Source organism: Pinus tabuliformis, chromosome 9, assembly GCF_031772625.1.
Source record: "Pinus tabuliformis cultivar Carrire ecotype Pingquan chromosome 9, CPIR1, whole genome shotgun sequence".
In the NCBI taxonomy this organism is placed as follows: Eukaryota; Viridiplantae; Streptophyta; class Pinopsida; order Pinales; family Pinaceae; genus Pinus; species Pinus tabuliformis.
The window spans coordinates 333,128,760-333,147,980 of NC_142307.1; the positions used below are offsets into that span (position 1 = coordinate 333,128,760).

Below are 19,221 nucleotides of genomic sequence, written 5' to 3' on the forward strand. Positions count from 1 at the left end.
ATTCCGTGTCTGGTAACATTGATATGAAGAAGGGTGGAAAGACAAAGGTCGAGGTAACTCATGTACCATGATCTGCTCCTGCCTACACTTATGTACCCACGTATGGGCTTCCCCTTGTTACAACTACTCTTGCACCTTGACGTGTGGCCTGGATGTTTCCCTTGTTCTCCACTCCATTCCATTATTATATCATTTTCGTGATTACCCTTATATCCTAGTCTCATGGGGTCTCCTTTACTGACCATTTGGCTTTTGGGCTGGCACTACATGAGAACCAATTTTGGTTGCATGGTCTTGCTTCCTGATACCACCTACATCATTCCCCTTCCACTCATTTTATCTCCTTTCATCTATTTTCCTATCTAGGTCCACATGTGTCCACTGGGTCCACATAGGGTTAGCCTCCCCTTCCCCTTCCTCACACCTTGGGTCAAGCCTGGAACGATGCCCCGGAGGTTGATGCAGCTAAAAAGAAAAGTAAAAGCATAATTGGCCACTCTCAACGCGAAATGTACCACAAAATGCAAAAGATGGCTGGGACATACAAATTTAGCGCGTGGGAAAAAGCCAAACATGAGCTTTACTCCTTATCCATGGCCATCACCCTAGTTCCTATGGGCCATAGATGAGCCCCCTCTATCATTAAGGAACCCATGCCTGGAATGATGCCCCAGAGGTTGATGCAGCTAAAAAGAAAAGTAAAAGCATAATTTGGCCACTCTCAACGGGAAATGTACCACAAAATGCAAAAGATCGCCGGGACATACAAATTTAGCACGTGGGCAAAAGCCAAGCATGAGCTTTACGCCTTATCCATGGCCATCACCCTGGTTCCTATGGGCCATAGATGAGCCCCCTCTATCATTAAGGAACCCATGATTATCCCAACTCCTGGTGGGCAATGAACTACTCCACCTTAAGGGGCTATTCACTGCTACATCTCACACATCATGCTCTCTATCCCCTAGAGCCCTGAGTAGTTATGAAGAAAAATCAATAAAAGACAAAAGGCATATGAAGAAGGGTGGAAAAACAAAGGTCGAGGTAACTCATGTACCAAGATCTGCCCCCTCCTACACTTATATACCCATGTATGGGCTTCCCCTTGTTATATCTACTCTTGCACCTTGACGTGTGACCTGGATGTTTTCCCCGTTCCTCACTCCATTCCATTATTATATCATTTTCCACTTGCCACTTGAAGGACGCATCATGGACATGTCACCCCTTTAGAGGTTGAAACCACCTAATAGGGTCCTTGGCTACCCCCCTATTAAGCTTGGAGACACTTATACATACCAAAGTCCACTATGGAAGGGCATGCCACCATGAAGTGCCTCCACTGGTTCCATGACTTGTAAGCTCTTTTACTGGACTATTCTAAATGATTTGTTGTATTGGAGGGCAAGGAGGCGCATTGGATCTTATGCAGGATTGGAGGTGGATTGCCACTTGGGGCTTGGTTTCCCTATGCGAGGTTCTAGCCCTTGAGAGGGCCACATTGGCACTTGTAGGGTGAGCGTTGAGAGCCATGGGCCTCCAACATCGCCGAAATTACTTCATGGATCCCCAACAACGTTTGTTGATTGCTCCTATTCCACCTTTTGGACGAGGATGATGCACTTGGTTCACCATGCCCAACCGGCTCCACAGATGCACCGTACACTTGGCAGATGTTCCAGGGTCTAGAGGATTGTTCCCCGTTGTAGAGGCATGGCTTATGTCATCATTCCATCCCTGACAGATGGTCTATAGGCACTTCAGATCCATTTGGAGGCCCATGAGGATGACCTTGTGCCCCCACGTCCACTTGGGAGCACCACAGGTTTTTGCTTGGAAAACAAGGGGCCAACCCTTTGTCCACTATGTTGGGAGTCCATTTCTACATCATGGCATCCTTTGGACTTCATTAGGCCTCCTCAAAGGCCCAACGATTCATTCAATTGATCATTAGACTCTCTTGAGAGGCTTATTCGTGTATTATTGAGCTATTTGGTCGGCTTGTCACCAAAAGTTTGTGTTATTATGCACATTATTTTATTCTAGCGGCTTAATTAGGCCTAATTAGCTAAATCGAATTCATTAAGAAGCGTATAAATAGAAGTGTGATGGATTTATTCTCTCATCATCACTTGGATGGATCATTCTCTCTTAAGAGATTTTCACTATTCGTTTTGGAGGACGAAATTGGATGGATGGATGAATTTTGATGTTTGGATATCTTGATTTTTGTATTGGAACTTCTACATTGGCTTATGATGATGATTGGATATACTTGTTCTCACATGTAAGTGCTCTTTTAATGCTATTTTGTCATTCTTTTCTATGTCACATAAATGATGTTGGTATTTTCACTATACTAGTCCGAAATTTTGCTACTTTTCTTGGTGAAATGGTATAAATTTGTCTTTTATTAGCGTTGCATCATGATATGGGCCATGTTTGAATAAGTGAATGTTCCTAGAGATATTTCATTGACATTTATTTTGACAAGTCATCACATATTGCACATTGAAGTATAAAGAGCTTGAAGCAATTTTCCTCATGCCCTAATTGTCATGCGAAATTGTTCTAGAGGCCTCCTTGACTGAATGAAACCATCCTAATCATTGGAATCTTCTTGGTTCCGTTTCTCCCAAAGGAATAGGCACTGGGCTTCCATAGGTGATCACCTTAAAGCATATTTTTCTTACCTTCTCCCTTTCTTTCTATGCCTAGCCTACATAGGTCAACTAGGGCATCACTTATCTCACAATCTAGCCATCCAAATACTTCAATTTTTGGTCCACAATTGTGTTGGAGTTTTTTCTAAAGGCCCTACAAATTTGAAGCAAATTCAACAGTGGGATCTCGAGATATTGCAAGCCCTAGCTCGAGGACCGTTTCTTGCCCTAGGTTTCCCTTAGCTAGTGACCTCATTGGGATTATTGAATTAAATTCAAAGAACATTTCTCCTTTAATTCCTTTCTCCCCTTAATTAGGTCAAGCACACCCTTGGTTGATCAATTCCATCCCCTTGGCCTAATTCTGGGTCCACTTGGCCCCGTGTGGTCCCATGACATTTTAAAGATCAATCCACAAAGACCACTTGGAATCCAAGTTTCCACAAGGATTTTAGGGGCTAGGAATCTCCTTGACAAGTCATATAACCAAAACTCTAGCCCTTGGAATTCCCCTAATCCCTTCATAGAAAGCCTTTCGTCTTGTTTTCCAAGCAAGTTAGCCACACATTTGAGCCTCTCTTGTGAATAGGCTTCTAGGATCACCTTTCACCTTATATCGGGTCTCCTCCCATCTGTGAAAGTTCGTAAAGAGTAGGGAGCATTAGCTGAGGTGACAGTGGGCTATCACTCCATTGTTGCCCTTGACCTAGTAGTTTCCCTTCTAGGATCCCCTCCTAGGACCCCTGCTAGTTTGAGTGGTAATAGTACCATCAGGCTTACTTGCTAACCATCAACCCAGGGATCTAGGTGTGTATCCGAGGTCAGAGCTCCATGACCAATGCTACCCTTCCTACTTCGGGAACTAGACATCAACACATAGTGCCGGCAAAATGCCCTCTCAGGCAATGCGTCTCACACACAAAGCCTCAACAAATCTCTTCCAACAAGATCATCAATTTCAACTAAACCAAGCATGCTTCTAAGATATTCAAACTTCTTATTAGGAAGAGACTTTGTTAGTATATTAGCTACCTGATTTTCTGTCGGGACATACTGTAGCTTCACGATCCCATCCTGCACCAAGTTCCTAATGTAGTGGAACTTATTGTTGATATCCTTCGTCCTAGCATGGAACATGGGATCTCAGACATCTTGATGCAACTCTGATTATCACAGTTAATCACAGTAGGATCCAGAGGCTTCTCGAACAAATCTGTTAGAAGCTTCCTCAACCATACAACCTCGTTTCCTACTTCACATGCAGCAACATACTATGATTCAACACTACTCAAAGCAACGGGATCTTGCTTTCTACTCATCCATGAGATCATGGCAGATCCCAAACTAAAGCATCCACTTGTAATGCTTCTTCCATCGGTCTCACTGTCACCCCCATCAGAATCGGTGAAGCCAATTAGCTTGACTTCCTTGCTATTGTACTTTAGGCAGTGATGTATAGTGCCACAAAGATATTTCAATATATGCTTGACAATTATCCAGTGATCATGACGAGGCTCCAACTGAAACTGACTAAGAATGTTCACAACAAAGCATATATCCGATCTAGTATTTACTAGATACATCAAAGAACCCACCAACTGACGCTAGGAGGTAGGATCCACGAGACTTGAGTTAGAGCTCCTCAATTTCTTGAGATTGCTGATCATAAGAGTAGTCATGGGATTGGAATCCATCATCCCAAATTTCTGCAACAACTTGATTATATATTTTCCTTGCCCCAAATATATCTCCCCAGGCTTTTGCCATACTTCTAGACCTAGGTAATAGTGCATTAGTCCCATATCCTTCATCTCAAATTTGGCTGCCAACATCTTCTTGCATTCTTGTATTCTTCACTCCACACCTCTAATGAATAGATCATCCACATATAGTAGAATAATGACTGGCTCACTATCCACAACCTTGATGTAGAGATTTGGATCAACAAAACCTTTCATGAACCCAATTCTTAGAAGTTACACATCCATTCTTGCATACCATGCCCTAGGAGCTTGCTTCAAACCATAAAGGGCCTTCTTGAGTCTAAAAACATGACTATCTTTGCTATTTACTTCAAAGCCTTCAGGTTGCTCAATTTATACTTCCTCATCGATGGTCCCATTTAGAAATGCTGCCTTCACATCCATTTGATGGATATTCCATCCCATTGTAGCAACCAATGAAACCAAAGATCTAATGGTAGTTTACCTTGCAGTGGGTGCAAAGGTTTCTTCATAATCTCTGCCTTCCTTTTGAGAGAAACCCCTTGCAACAAATCTAGCTTTGTATTTGTCTATAGTATATACCTCCATCAACAACGTGCTTGATCTTGTAGATCCATTTGGAGGTGACAACCGATTTGTCACTAGGTCTAGGAACGATTTCCCAAACCCCATTCTTCATGATGGATTGATATTCTTCCTGCATTGCCTTCTTCCATACTTCTTGATGAGAAACTTCTTCAAATGTAGATGGTTCAACTTCAATCAATTTTGTCATATATGCAGCATATCCAGAATATCTTTTCGGCCTTTTACTTTCTCTAAAGGTTCCTTTCATAGCTCCATGTCCTTTAGCATCTTCAAGAGTAGCTTTTAACCAATTTGGCCTCTTCCTTGTGTTCGGTATGATCACAGGTTGAATAGGCTCACTTGGTCCTTCTTCTTCTTCTTGAATTGTAGATGGATTGTCGTGTTGTAATTCTTCTTCGAATATAGGTATATCTTCGTCATCAAAATCAATAGGAATGTCCTTGGATCTTTTGTATGCATGATTTTCATCAAATATAATGTCCCTGCTTACTTCAATATGTCTTCCTTCCTTGATGTAGATTCTATATGCCTTTGAGGAGAGAATATAGCCAATGAAGATCTCTTTGATGCTTGTAGAATCTAGCTTCTTTCGTTTGTCCTTTGGAATGTGGATATAGGCAGGACTCCCAAAAACTCGGAGATGGTTCACACTTGGTTTCTTTCTTGTGAATGCTTCCTTAGGTGTCATATTCTCAAGAATTCTATGAGGACTTCTATTTTGAATATACACTGTTGTCATTTTTGCTTCTCTCCATAGAAATTTTGGTAAGCCTTGATCAAGGAGCATTGTTCATATACCTTCTTCAATTGTCCTATTCTTTCTCTCAGCCACTCCATTTTGTTCTGGATAGTAGGGAACAATAATCTCCCTCTTAATTCTTGCTTCTTTACAATGTGCAATCAATTCTTTCGAAGTATATTCCCCACCATTGTCAGATCTCAAAGTCTTTATTTTTCTTTCGGTTACGGTTTCCACTTTAGATCTAAAGTCCTTGAATTTTTCAAATAATTCATCCTTTTTTTTGAGAAGGTAGAGCCATATCTTTCTAGAGTGATCATCAATGAATGTCACATAGTAAAGATAACCTCCAAGTGATTTGTCAGACATAGGCCCACACACATCAAAATGAATGAGGTCTAATATTTCTTTAGACCTTGTTTCACTATTTGAAAATGGTTTTCTTGTATGTTTTCCCAAAGAGCATCCCTTGCAAACTCCTTCACGATCTTCTTTGATATTGGGGATGCCATGAACTAGTTGATTAAGAGTGGGAATGACCTTGTAGTGAAGATGACCATATCTTCTATACCATAGCTCAATGGGATTGATTTCCATATGAACTAGGGCTTGAGGAGTTGGTGTAATGAATCTATATAAGCTTCCTTCACGAACTGCAATAACCCTATCCTTATCAATACTTGAATCTTTTCCCCAAACCAAGACCTTTCCATCAATAAAAGCAACTCTATCCCCTTTATCTTCTAAGCAAGAAATTGAAAGCAAATTCTTTTTCAAACCTGGAACATATAGTATGTTGTTGAGATGTAGTTTAGCTCCATTCTCCAACTTCAAAGATGTTGATCCCAAGCCTCTAACAACATAGATTTTGTTGTCTCCCAATTCCACTGCATGAGAAGATGGTTCCTTTGATAGAGTTTGAAGTTGTTTACTTTCCCCTGTCATATGCCTTGATGCTCCACTGTCAATGATCCATGCATTATCATCATTAAGTGAACCTGTAAGTGCAGCTAAGAACCCTTGACTTTTGACCTTGTTGAATAAGTAGTAGAAGATCTTCTTGATCCAGCTTCCTGTAGTATTGAATCCCATTCTTATCATAGAGGGAGTAATCATTTCCTTCAAGCCAACGAAGTGATCTTCAATCTTCTTTGACCTTAGCTCTGATACCATGTTGAGAAATCAATGCTAGTAGAATTAGGGTTAGATTTCTCTTTCTTGATAATTACTTGTGAATTATGTTGGCTTCTTTTACTTATTTTTTATATTATCTTTCATCAAGCAATTACCAAATTATATATGTATGAAGATCACAAGAACACAAGATGTCGGCACTCTGCCAGGGAAAAATCCCTATCTAGGGGAAAACCCAGTCAAAATCTCTTCCTTCAATAGTTTTCTTGAGACAATTCAACCTAGACACAGATCTCCTCCAACCACCAAGTTAGCCTCCTCTTCCAACAACTTCGACCCAAAATTTCGACTTTGAAGTAGCAGCACTTCGACCCAGCAGATGACAGTAGCAGCAACAACAACAACTTCGACTAGACAAGAAAAATTTCGATCTCCTAGAGAAACCCAAACAAGAGAGAGAGATAGTCCAAAATTTTGATTTTCTCCTTTCCTTCCTCTTTCACCAACTTCACACTTCTTCTAGCCTCCTCTCCCTTTTTCGCACTTTTCTAGCTCTTTCTTCTAGATATCGAACTTATGAGTGAGTGAGAGAGTGCTCCAAATGAATTTGATCTCCTTGTATATATAGGCTTGAGGTGAGGTCGAATTTCCTTGTTTGAGGCTGACTTGATCTCCTTGAGGACGACTTGGTGTGGAGGTGTCAAATACCTAATTTGACTCAATAATAAATCTTTTTACATGATTCAAAAGCCCAAGAAGGGTCTCTTTAAATGGACAATGACTCTAATGACTCAGAATAAATCCTAGAAGTCCTCAATGGGGACTTTGACCTAAAACATGATGACCCAAGCATGAAACCCATGCTTTAATAAGTCATTGTGATACTATTTTTCTTTTTTTATTTTCATTTTTCATTCTTTTGACAAGTACATTACATAATGGCTCAAATACATTTATGAAGACCGAACCTAGTTACATTTTTCAACACTCTACAACAGCTAGCCATGGGGCTCCTCTCTCGGGTGACTTCATCCTCTTGTTGCGAGATGAATTGGAGCACATATGAGAATTTGTATAGTGTCAAGAAGAGCAAGTTTGAGTAGTCTAGGGCAGAGACAATGGTATATGTGCACACCAACCTTCGTCTTATTTATAGTGAGAGGGATGAATGGTTGAAGGGAAAGACAAAGATGTAGGATGCCTTTCTTGATGATATGGGTTTGGACAACAGTGTTGAGTTGGCATTGGCAAACTTGGATCTTAATGACCCAGTGCTAGAGCTTGTCACTTTTGATGATGGTGATACTCTTGAGGGGTCATCCTCCACACCAACAAATGCAGAGATTACATTGGATACAAAGGAGGAGGATGCAACAGAGGAGAGTAGTGGTGACCATGACAATGATGCTGATTTTGATGATGATTGATGACTGATGAGCTACCTACTACCTTGTAGTTGTTTTGTATTTGCTATTTCTATTTGCCATTGGCATTGCTACTACGGTCTACCTATGTAACACATTTTGATTTTGATGACTTGATGATAAAAGTAAAACTACAGTTTCTTGTCTTTCTCCTATTGGATCTTTGATGAATTTGTCACAATTGTGTTTGCATGCATAATGTTACATTGTGCAACTTACATATTTTAAATTTACAGTGTAGAATCTAGATCTGTTGGACACAGATTGTCGTTGATGTCAATATGGCAATATTCAAGAGGAGGAGACAGAGCATATCGGAGCCAAGAGGAGCAAATGGAGCCAAGAGGAGCAGACCAAGCCAGAGGAGCCACATTGGAGCAAAGAGGAGCTATAGGAGGAGCCACATATGTATATAACATAAATATATATGCCAAAAGGAGGACACAGCCATCGGAGCAACAGATATCGGGAGCATACACAACTATCGGGAGCCTATCGGGAGCCATCGGGAGCAGAACTCATATAGATATGTTATCGGGCTTGTAAAACCCATGTATGCATGCTTTAACATTATCGGCGGTTAAAAACCATATATATATGCATTCACAACTATCGGCGGGCACATATTACAAACACACTATCGGCGGAGAAGTTTATATATAAAGGCATATATATGTATATCGGCGACATCGCTAATCGGCGGTTTAGCTATGTGCCACCACTGAAACTTCCGATTGCGATAATAATGCGGACCCGATGCAGAATTATGTTATGGTTGAATGCTATATTGCATCCGCCCATCGCAACAATACACAAAGGCATGACACTCTCCCGATCGCCGATTGCGATAAGGCTGCGGACCCGACGGGAATATAGACTGTGGCTTAATATCATATCGCATCCGCAGTGATCGCAAGACATAAGGGATGACGCTATAATCTGCCGATTGCGATAGAGGCATGGACCCGATGGACTCATTAAAAACAGTCTATAATATATCGCATCCGACATTTCGGAGCGGGTATCGGGAGTGGTAAAGGCCTTGCCTCCGATTGGGACAATATACGCAGACCCGATGGCATATCAAAGTTTGATTGAATAATATATCACATCCAACATTTACCATTTTTATATAAATTATATTCATAACATTGCCTTCCTCTTCGAAAAGCTTTGTCCTCAAAGCTTATCACTGACAAGGTGTGCCATCTGTGATTTGTCTTTGTAATCTATTCGCATATCTTGAAATTCTTCGATACATGATGATAAGATCCTTGGAGTGATCTGCATTATTAACTACTAGTTAATTAATCATTATTTATGTTTATTATTGTTTACATTTTTACTATTTTTATATAAATTATATTCATAACATTGCCTTCCTCTTCAAAAAGCTTTGTCCTCAAAGCTTATCACTGACAAGGTGTGCCATCTGTTCTTTGTCTTTGTAATCTATTCACATCTCTTGAAATTCTTCGATTTCTCATCTATGTTGATACATGATGATAAGAACCTTGGAGTGATAAATAATATTTTCGAACTGAGAGGTGTTAGAGAATCTAGGGTAAAGTAGTGTTGTGATGATTCTCTGTGACTTGATAACAATTTGTGAAGTCTTTTTACTTTTCTTATTAGCTTATACTTCTTCTTCTTCTTCTTATTAGTGCATATGTGTGTGTTTCATCAAACTGCTACCAAAACAAAATAACAATAACACAAAATTTGGCTCTCTGCCAGGGACAAACCCTCTCCACTCTTGAGAGGAAAACCCTTGGTAAGTCTTCTCTTATTGAAGCTTCTTATTGATCAATGCCAAACCCTAGATCCTTGAAAATGAGATCCTCCAAGCACAAGTCAAGTCTTTTCAAGATAGATTCTTCTTGCAGCGTTTTTGTCTTCTTCTCTCTAGCACTTCTTCCATCAACTGTTGCAGACTTAGGGCAGCAGTAGTGAAGCCCCAATCCTTCACACGTGAGAGTGTTTTCTCCTCCAAAACAATATTAGACTTTCCTTGCTTGTATTCTCTTCTTCCACGCTTGAGAGAGAGGCTTTGTAGGCCTAGTTTGAGCCTTCAACAAAGAGATATGTATGACTGTGATAGTGTTGCTGTGATGACCATAGGTTGTCCTTCTTTTCTCACACATGTGGTTGTTATATGCTTTAGATTAGCTCTATTCACTTCGCTTTCTTCCCTTCCTTTCTCGCTTGAGTAGGAGGTTATTTAAGCCTATGATTTATACCCAAACAATCCTGTTTGTATATCTGTGGTAGAGGCCTGTTACAACAGCATATAGACCCTTTCCTCATCGTATGTGTGACTGTCCTTTAGCCGTCCTTAAACCTTCGGTGTCTCTTCCTTCTTCTTCGCACTGATTTGGAGGCTTCTTCCCTTGTCTTCTTCTTACCTTACTCCTTCACAGATTTCAGAGTGAATTCATTATTCTTTTGAGGAGTGGACAACCTCTATAAATAGAGGTTTGTCCCTCCTATTCAAGCCGACATGATTGTCATTTAGGCTGACTTGACAGATTGCCCTTTAATTCATTTTTATTCATTATTTGCTGGTTGGAGACTTCGTTAATGCTAGTAGAGGACTTGACTTGCCTTGGAGCTGTTCCCATGACCTTGTATGATGCAATACATAATGTAGCATGCCCTCAAAGGGTTTTATCATAATTACATTTTGACTTTGACTCTCTAGAAGCACTTCAAAATGTGCTTGACCTATTTTCAATGAGCAAGAAACTTGTTGACAAATAATATCAAAATAATCTCTCTTTTCTTGAATAAGTACAAATATCGAAATTACATATATGAAGACCGAACCTAGTTACATTTCCAAGGGGATGTGACCATCCTAGATCAATCTTCTGTGGAATCTTGCAGTTATTGAAAACTTGTGACGAATTGTTATCACCGGATTGAATTGTGTAAACTTTATAGTTCTTCGGAACATAAGTTTGTTGTTTATGTTCTAAGTGATATAGATTCATAGGTTGATTGAGGTGTCTATTCTTGTGATTCAGATGTAGATAAGGAGTTCTTCTTGTTTGACCTTCCTTTAGCATGTGTGTGATAATTTCTTGACTTACTTTAGGTATTGATGTGGTTGAGTTGGTTATAAAATCTCACTTAGAATTTTCATCCTCTGAATTGCAACATCTGAGTGTGTTTTCTCTTCAACTGGCTTGTCTTCTTCTTGAGTTGAGATATTTACTGGATCTATATCTATTCCTTCCTCTTCAACTTGAATTTCCACAATTAACAATTTAGAAGCTTCCTTCTCAATAAATCGTTGTATATTGTTCTCTAATGACTTCTTGTCCTTTTTAAGCTTCTTAATTTGTGTTAGTAATTTTTCACTATGGTCTTTAAGCCGATAAACTTCTTCATTTTTGTCAGCGGTGATTTTGTCAACTTCCCTTTGCATATTTTGTATTGTCTTTTTACTTTCTTGAAAAATTACTTTTGAAATATCTTGTATGTCTTCTAGTGCAACTGAATCCGGATTCAATGTAATGTTATTTTTTTCTTCATGTAGGAAAATGTCAAAAACTTTTTTTTCGTATTCACGATAAATGACCCTAGTGATTCCATCTGGTATGAACCTAGAATAACGTCACCTTGATTGTTACATAGGGTTTGAACGGAGAATTGCTATGTAAATGTTTAATCTCTAATGTTTAATTGTAAATCAGTTATGACATATTGTTTTTTGTTAAAACAGTCTAATTTTTCGATTATATTTGACTCGGGAATCACCAATTAATTTGCGATTTTAGGGGATATATAATTTTTTCTTTCGGTTGGCGAAATATAAATAGTGACATTTTTCCTGCAAGAGTCCCCTTAATTTTAAATAGCACTAGGGCGCAACTGAATAAAGTTTCTGAAAATCTTCCTTTTGTTATTTCCGAATTGGGATCCATTTTGCTTTGTGGAGATGAGCTCAGGGGTATAAACATTTTCAAGGTAATTTTAGCTCCCCTTTTAATAACTTTTAATCAAATATATATACTTTTATAATTTATGTTCTTTAATATGTGTTTTTTTTTGTTTTTCATTGTTTTTAATAAACCTCCTTTTTTCTTTAATATGGTAACCCTCTAAATAACTTTAACTTTATTTTTTTTAAATTTCTTGATGAAAACCTTTAATGGTACTTTGCAAATATAGATAGGGTCACGACTATTGGTGTGATCAATATGTAATCCGCTGTATAAATTTTTTACACCGCAACCACACTATCATACAAAAAATTCCACTACGAAATTGTACGCTAGACTAGTTTTTAAGGTATCGTACGGAGCAACTGTGGAAACAATGTATATCGACCACTGGAAGCGTCTGTTATGATAGGGTTGTGAGGGTGGCGTATGTACAGGAGACAGCGGATGGTATGCTTCTACACAGTGGATATAACTGGTATAGACAGTGGTAGAAGGGCACTGTGAGTTGCAGCTAGGATGGAGCATGACTGACTGTGGAAGAAAGGGAACTGGGGCAATGTGTGTCGAGAACCTTTGTGGATGGTTGGGCCAAGTTGGAAGGCGATTGTTGCAGAATGGGGCAGTTGCAACGATGGCTATTAGACAGAGTTACGATGGGATGTTTGCTATGGCAGCAGTAGGGTGCGGGCTCCTGTTAAGCGGTGGAAAGGAACGAGAGCGGAATGCTGTAGAGTTTTCTCAGTTGAGCAAGGACAACTCTGTGGCTTGTAGAAGATTGCGGATGACAAATTGTGTTTTGAAGGACGGTGGTAAGTCGAGTGCAGGCGAGGTGGCGACGACGACTGTGAATGGTCACAGGTAAGTCTTTTTTTTTTCTATTTAATTTTTTTTTTGCTTTAACACCCATTTTTTTTAATATTTTTTTTTCACTTATATACTTTTTTTGTTATTTTTTTTATAATTTTTTTCTTTTATTTTTTATAATTTATTTTTTTCCTTTTTTTTTTAATTCTATTTTTTTTTTCCAATAATCTCTTGTTATATATATATATATATATATATATATATATTTTTAAATATATTTTGACACTTTTTTCACAATTTTTTTTAATGGCCAAGGCCCTGAATGAATGACGAAACCGGGGAAATGGAGAAGCTCCAAACTCGTGTAGTGAAAAGCTTTAATGACAAGAAGGTTGATGAATTTCACAACCAAAGACTAGATCAGACTGGCTCTGTGCAGCGGTTGAGCGGCCAAAGTATCGAACAACTTCGATACCAATGTAACGAACAAAGTTCGTATACTCAGAAGAATACCCTGATACCAATGTAATGAACAAGGTTCGTATACTTAAAAGTTAAATACTCTAGAAGACTTGGAATATGAAAATATCCATTGAGGATACAAATAAAATTATATAAAATGTATGAATGAAAATATGATACAAATGAGAGTGAGGGTCTGCTTATATATCCTAGGCAGGTATCTTTTTATGTACGATCGTGTCCTTAGAGACATGCCTCTTCATTATTAACTACTAGTTAATTAATCATTATTTATGTTTATTATTGTTTACATTTTTATTATTTTGATATAAATTATATTCATAACAAACATTAGATAGGGCAAAATGAAACTCATGAGTTCTTTCACCAAGAGGTGTTTAGATTGTAGGGTTGTTCAAGTGGCATTTGATATTTGACTGTTGTGATGAATGTATCCATGGAATTTATTCATTGACGTTAACAATGGATGTTGTTTTCTCATATTAATATTCTTTATAGGTTTCACAGTCCATATCCATGGTGCCAATATGTGGTCGTATTCATGCTTTGATTTGTAATTGGATAAAGGCCTTGTATGCACCTTGTCTCTATTGGGCTTATTTTGAATGGGATTTGTCCTAGGTATCCTTTATGCATTTATTCTACATATTGCGTATCTCAAGGGGTTTCATATTCCAATTCGTGTGTGTGCATGTGATTGTACTCCTATTGCTTATATATCTTTGATAGCTTTTATACCTTCCAAGGAGGGTGCATTTTCCCCCCAGTGTTTGTTTGGATCCCATTTTGTTGACTTGGAAACTTTATATCCAATGAAAGTTGTCTTTTGTTAACTGAAAAGCAAAATTACATATTGTTCACGACAAGCAGTTTACTGCTATTTTATATCCTAGATTGTCAAACTTCGGCATTGACAATATCTTTGTTGATGTACAGAATGTGAAATTCAAGCTTTGAATGCTTTTTCAGATGTAGAGTTTGTAACTTCAGTTTTCTGATGTCCTTTTAGGCTTCAATGTAAATTGTTTTTTGTAAACTTTCGCCGAAATGTGCTTGTAAAGACATTCTTAATAAATGAAAAGAAATTTAATCATGTTTCTGTGATTGATGCAGATTGAATGAAGAAATGAAAGGCATGGGAAGTCTAGCAGCTCAATTGTATCCTTCTCTTGGTTTTATGAATTTTCTTAAATGCTTATATGGTGTAACTATTGCAACTGTAACTAAATAGAAATATATGGTTAACAGCTGAAGGAGAAAGAGGCAATAATGTCAAAAAGTATAGGTAGATTGTCTTGGGAGCTTTACAAATAGAAATGAAAAGTAAGTTTAAATGGCGAACTTAAAGCTAGAAAATGAGATGAAGCTCTTGAGTGGGAGATTTTCTTAAGAAGCTGAAAATGGAAAGGAAAGTGAGGGCAGTGGCCAACTGTGATGTTGGAGAGTTCGAGGTATGAATTTTAGACTATAATATAGGTTTGTGAATCATTGCAACATATTTAGAATTTCTTAACAATTTAAAAGAAAATTGTTGAAGCGAACAACAGACAACTTGGATTCCTTAGTGACACGCTACCTCCCTCGCACATGAAGTTCTTAACCCCATGCACAAGTGCATATCCAATTTGATGCCTTCATTGTTCTTGGCTTGTAGATCTTCCATATTATGTTCTTTCTTTGATCTGAATGGTGAGTGGGATTACGTATGGTTCATGCAGCCACCTTATTGTAAAATATTTGTCTTCAATAGACTTTCATGTTTTGTAATGAGGCAAATCATACAATGTAAGATTGATTTGTGAGTTATCTCTGATACATGTTATTTGCAGGAACTTGCATGTACAATAATTTGGACAGAATTCAATCTCTGTTTTCAGATTGTATTGAAAGATGATAATTATATGTTTCTCTTTACACAAGTAATAAACTCCTATAAAGTCCACTTTTGAATATTATACTTGTTTAATGTTGTGAAAGCATAAAAAAGTATTGTAATAAATCTTGTGTTCAAATTCCCCACACACACACACACACACATATATACACTGCAGCTATATATATTTTAGAGAAGATATATAGTTCTATGTAGAACTTGTTCATCACTGTTGGAGCACTCTCTAGGCACAAAACATGCCAAGAATGAAAATGACACTTCAGTTATTTCTAGCTTATGCATTTCACTGAAACATCAAAATTTTATGTAAGGCATATTTTTTTGTTGTTTTTTTTTCTGTTAACAGTAAAGAGTACTATATTGGTATTAATCCGTGCCCATTCGCGGAAAAAATAATGGGAGGTTTACATTTCATGTACATTGCCATCCATGGGCATCATTGTTTGCAGACTGACTGTCCAAGCCCAATTTCCTTTCAAAATTGCAAAAAACAACTGAGCTATTACATGATTACTAGGATAGACCTTACAGAACTGCCATAGTAGCAAAATGCATTTAAAATTCAACATAAAAAAATAGACATAATATGTAGACTAGTCATCCAGGGCAGCTGGTTGGTTGAGGCCGATTCCAGTTGTTTCTTCAGCAGTTTGAGAGTTTTGCATTGCCAATTTAATTTGGAGATCCTTGATTTGATTACGTAGAGCATCTACCTCGTCTTCCGGTTGTCGAATATTTTTTTCTTCTCAATTTTCCTCTCTTGCATTTCATACACTTCCTCACTCTGCCGCTGAAGACACCTCTGAAGATCAGCCAAGCCTGCCCATCGTTCGGAGTGCTCTCTATCACAAAATCCATAAGCAGGTCGGGAGTATGCGGCCAGAGGTGGGTACTTCTCCCACTTCCTTTCTGAACGACCTGCCATCCTATCCGAGCGTGGGCATCGGCGGCCCCAAGAACCAGAGTCCGTATCGTCTAGAAGAATATGATTCATCATGGGAATTAACTCAGAGGGACGGTTCACAGAGATTCTTTGGGATCTATCCCAGTGACCCAATTGACAAGGAGGAACAAAGAACCCAACAACACCCAGAATGATCACACAATAGTAGAACTTTCTAGAGTGATCACACTTGCAAGCAATTGTCTTTCCCTGCTCAACCAAACAGTAATTGACACCCTCACCAGTAATTGACACTCTCCACACTATGTGAAGGGGCTACCCTCCACAGCCAAGGGTATCCCCTGACTACCCCGACTCTACCAAAGAGTCCTTGCTCCAGCGACCTTTTGGGCAAAGTTGGACACTTTCATATTGCAAAAGTTAAGGCCGTTATGCCACAATTTATAGAATTTTCTGAGCCGAAGCTTCGTGTGGAATTGAAAGACTGCGGGCTTGCCTCCGAGATCCCAATGCTCCACCATGATTGCCCTGATGTCTGAAACGACTTTAGCCTTGAGCAAATTATTCTTCATGCACGCGAACTGTCTGATCCAAACCAGAGGAAGCAAATGCAGTTCTCGCTTTGAGGGATTTCGCATGTTGATGGCTTGATTGTTCCTGCTACGAACCCGGATACGAGGAACGAATTGCAGAGTTCCCACACTTATCCTCTCCTCTGCGCCAAGTGTTTTGACATATTGAGGTTTGCAACCACGAGTTGAGTGAGAAAAAACGGATATGCTCGGATGATGCCAGCTATGAGGGGAGAGTGGGCTCATATAGAGAGGAAGGATGTGATGGGGGCAGGGAGATCGGGAGGAGGGGTGACGGAGGGGATGCTACGGTGTTGGAAGAGGTGGCCGGGAGAGGGGAGTTAGAGAGGGGGTGATGTGGAGGATGAGGTGGGGGACGGGGAGACGAGAGGAGGGAACCAAGGAAGGAAGGACGAATTCACACAAGGGGAGGGAAGGGACAATAGAGATTAATAAAACCATTAAATCCATGATTTTTTACTTTTGTGCCCGGTTTTTAGTGCAGGAGGAGAAAATTATCATCAACTTTAGGACTTTCATGAAAAGATTTAGAGAATGGGAAAATAACTGTCTATTTCATTGACCTTGCTGCACCTTTGTTTCATTTGCCAGGCTATGTTGGCTTGCATATCTGCATCCTTGTTTAGGCCTCTTAGGATGTGAAATTTTTTTAGATTCCCAAAGAGAGGGAGCATGCCAAGGGCTCTCTTGAGTATCTGATTCAGTTTGTTATTCTGGGCTGCAGAGTTAGAGTTCATGTGTTTTATGACCAAGAGAGAATCCCCCAGGATATTCATTTCCTTGATTCCTTTTTGCTGAGCTAAGGTAAGACTAAGATACAATCCATAGACCTCTGTTTGGTTATTTGTCTTCTTTCCCAACCCTCAGGCATACCTATCATCAATTATTCTTTCGGGATTAATGGGAATCCCTCCCCCTCCTGCCACACCATTGTTTTTTTTTTAAATGTAAATATGGGAGTTAATAATTTAACTAGATCAAACTATATGACTTTCTAAACTAGTAAGAATCCCGAATTTAATCAGTTTGCAAATGTGTTTTTATGAAGACCTATGTTCATTTTCGAATTGTTATGCGAGAGCATAAACATTCATGTCAAATCTTTTTTTCCCTCTGTAACAGAAAACCATTTTGGTATACTTAAATTTTGTTTTCATGTCGACGTTTTGTTGAAAACTTTTTCTTTCCTTGACAGGTTATTAACATATGCTATTTTCTCATGCATTCTTAAAGCTATATTTTTTTATCAATTTGTTTGACGCAAATGGTTAGTAGTTTGGTTGCTATGGTGTCACGTCTTGCATAAATTCAGTAAACAATAGCCGATATCCCTTTCTAAAATTTGATATCCCATGATCCTCTTTATAATTATTTTATTTTTCCAATGAAAATATTGCAGGATCCCTTACTTTTCCCTAGCATATCGGGAGGCAATATGGCTAAATTGCTAGTTACAATAGTGGTTTGCAACCCAGTGGGTCTCAACTAAATTTGAACCGCAGCCAAACTAGATTTTTATGGGGAACTCCACCTTGAAACAGTCTGTTCAAAGTGATTGAGCTATCCCATTGGGCTTGTCCTTTTTATAAATTTAAAATGCAAACAAAAATAATTTACTTATTATCCCTGTCATAAAGCCAATAAATGATGGCTGATATCTCTCATTCTAGCTTTTGAAATACATGATCCTCTTTAAAAAGTCATAATGCGAAAGAAAATGATTTTCTAGTTATCCCTGCCGTACAAAGCATCCAGGAAGGCTGTTGACTACCTAGTACTTAAATGGATGAGGAAAACTTCCATGCAAATCTCTAATGTTCAATTAAGTATTAAAACATCAATTCCTTTTATAATACAAATTGATTTTTCTATTTGAAATGCCATTGGACAATATCGGTTGATTAGACCATTTTTAGTGTTATTGTAGGTGATTGAAAAACAAAATTTGTTATTTTACCTCACAATTTGATTTGATGATCTTGACACTGCATATACCAGTTCAGAAATTGAATTATGATGATGATGAAGAACATTAATGTCCACTATGACCAATATGGTCTATCAGACTTTAAGAAGGTAAAATATTACTTTAAATTTTCAGCATCTTATTTCTATGCTGGAAAGACATTAAAAAAGACTTTCCAAAATCACCATAGTTTCACTGACTTAAAAGGTCAAGAAGGCGGGTAATGTGACAAATATTTTGAAAACTATATCGAATAGAGATGAATCTTAACCGTTAATAAAACTTAATTTATTTCTTATCTTGCGCTACCAAAAAAAATCAGTATTACTATTGCATGTTCAACTTTATCGTCTCG

The 19,221-nt window shown here is 38.4% G+C and overlaps 1 protein-coding gene across 2 annotated transcripts in view; it reads left to right on the top strand.

The window, feature by feature from the left end:
• LOC149148561 (uncharacterized) overlaps positions 1–15,464 on the top strand; it is a 147,115-nt gene extending 131,651 nt beyond the window's left edge. The window contains exons 1-3 of one of the 2 annotated variants that reach the window (XM_089438976.1): positions 12,523–13,080; positions 14,623–14,667; positions 15,034–15,464. In XM_089438976.1, coding sequence (XP_089295102.1) covers positions 12,746–13,080; positions 14,623–14,667; positions 15,034–15,100 — 447 coding nt within the window. In that variant the 5' untranslated portion in view covers positions 12,523–12,745 and the 3' untranslated portion in view covers positions 15,101–15,464. Of the gene's footprint in view, positions 1–12,522; positions 13,081–14,622; positions 14,668–15,033 lie in introns of those variants that run through there. The other variant, XM_089438975.1, reaches the window with a different exon arrangement.
• Positions 15,465–19,221: the final 3,757 nt, after the last annotated feature.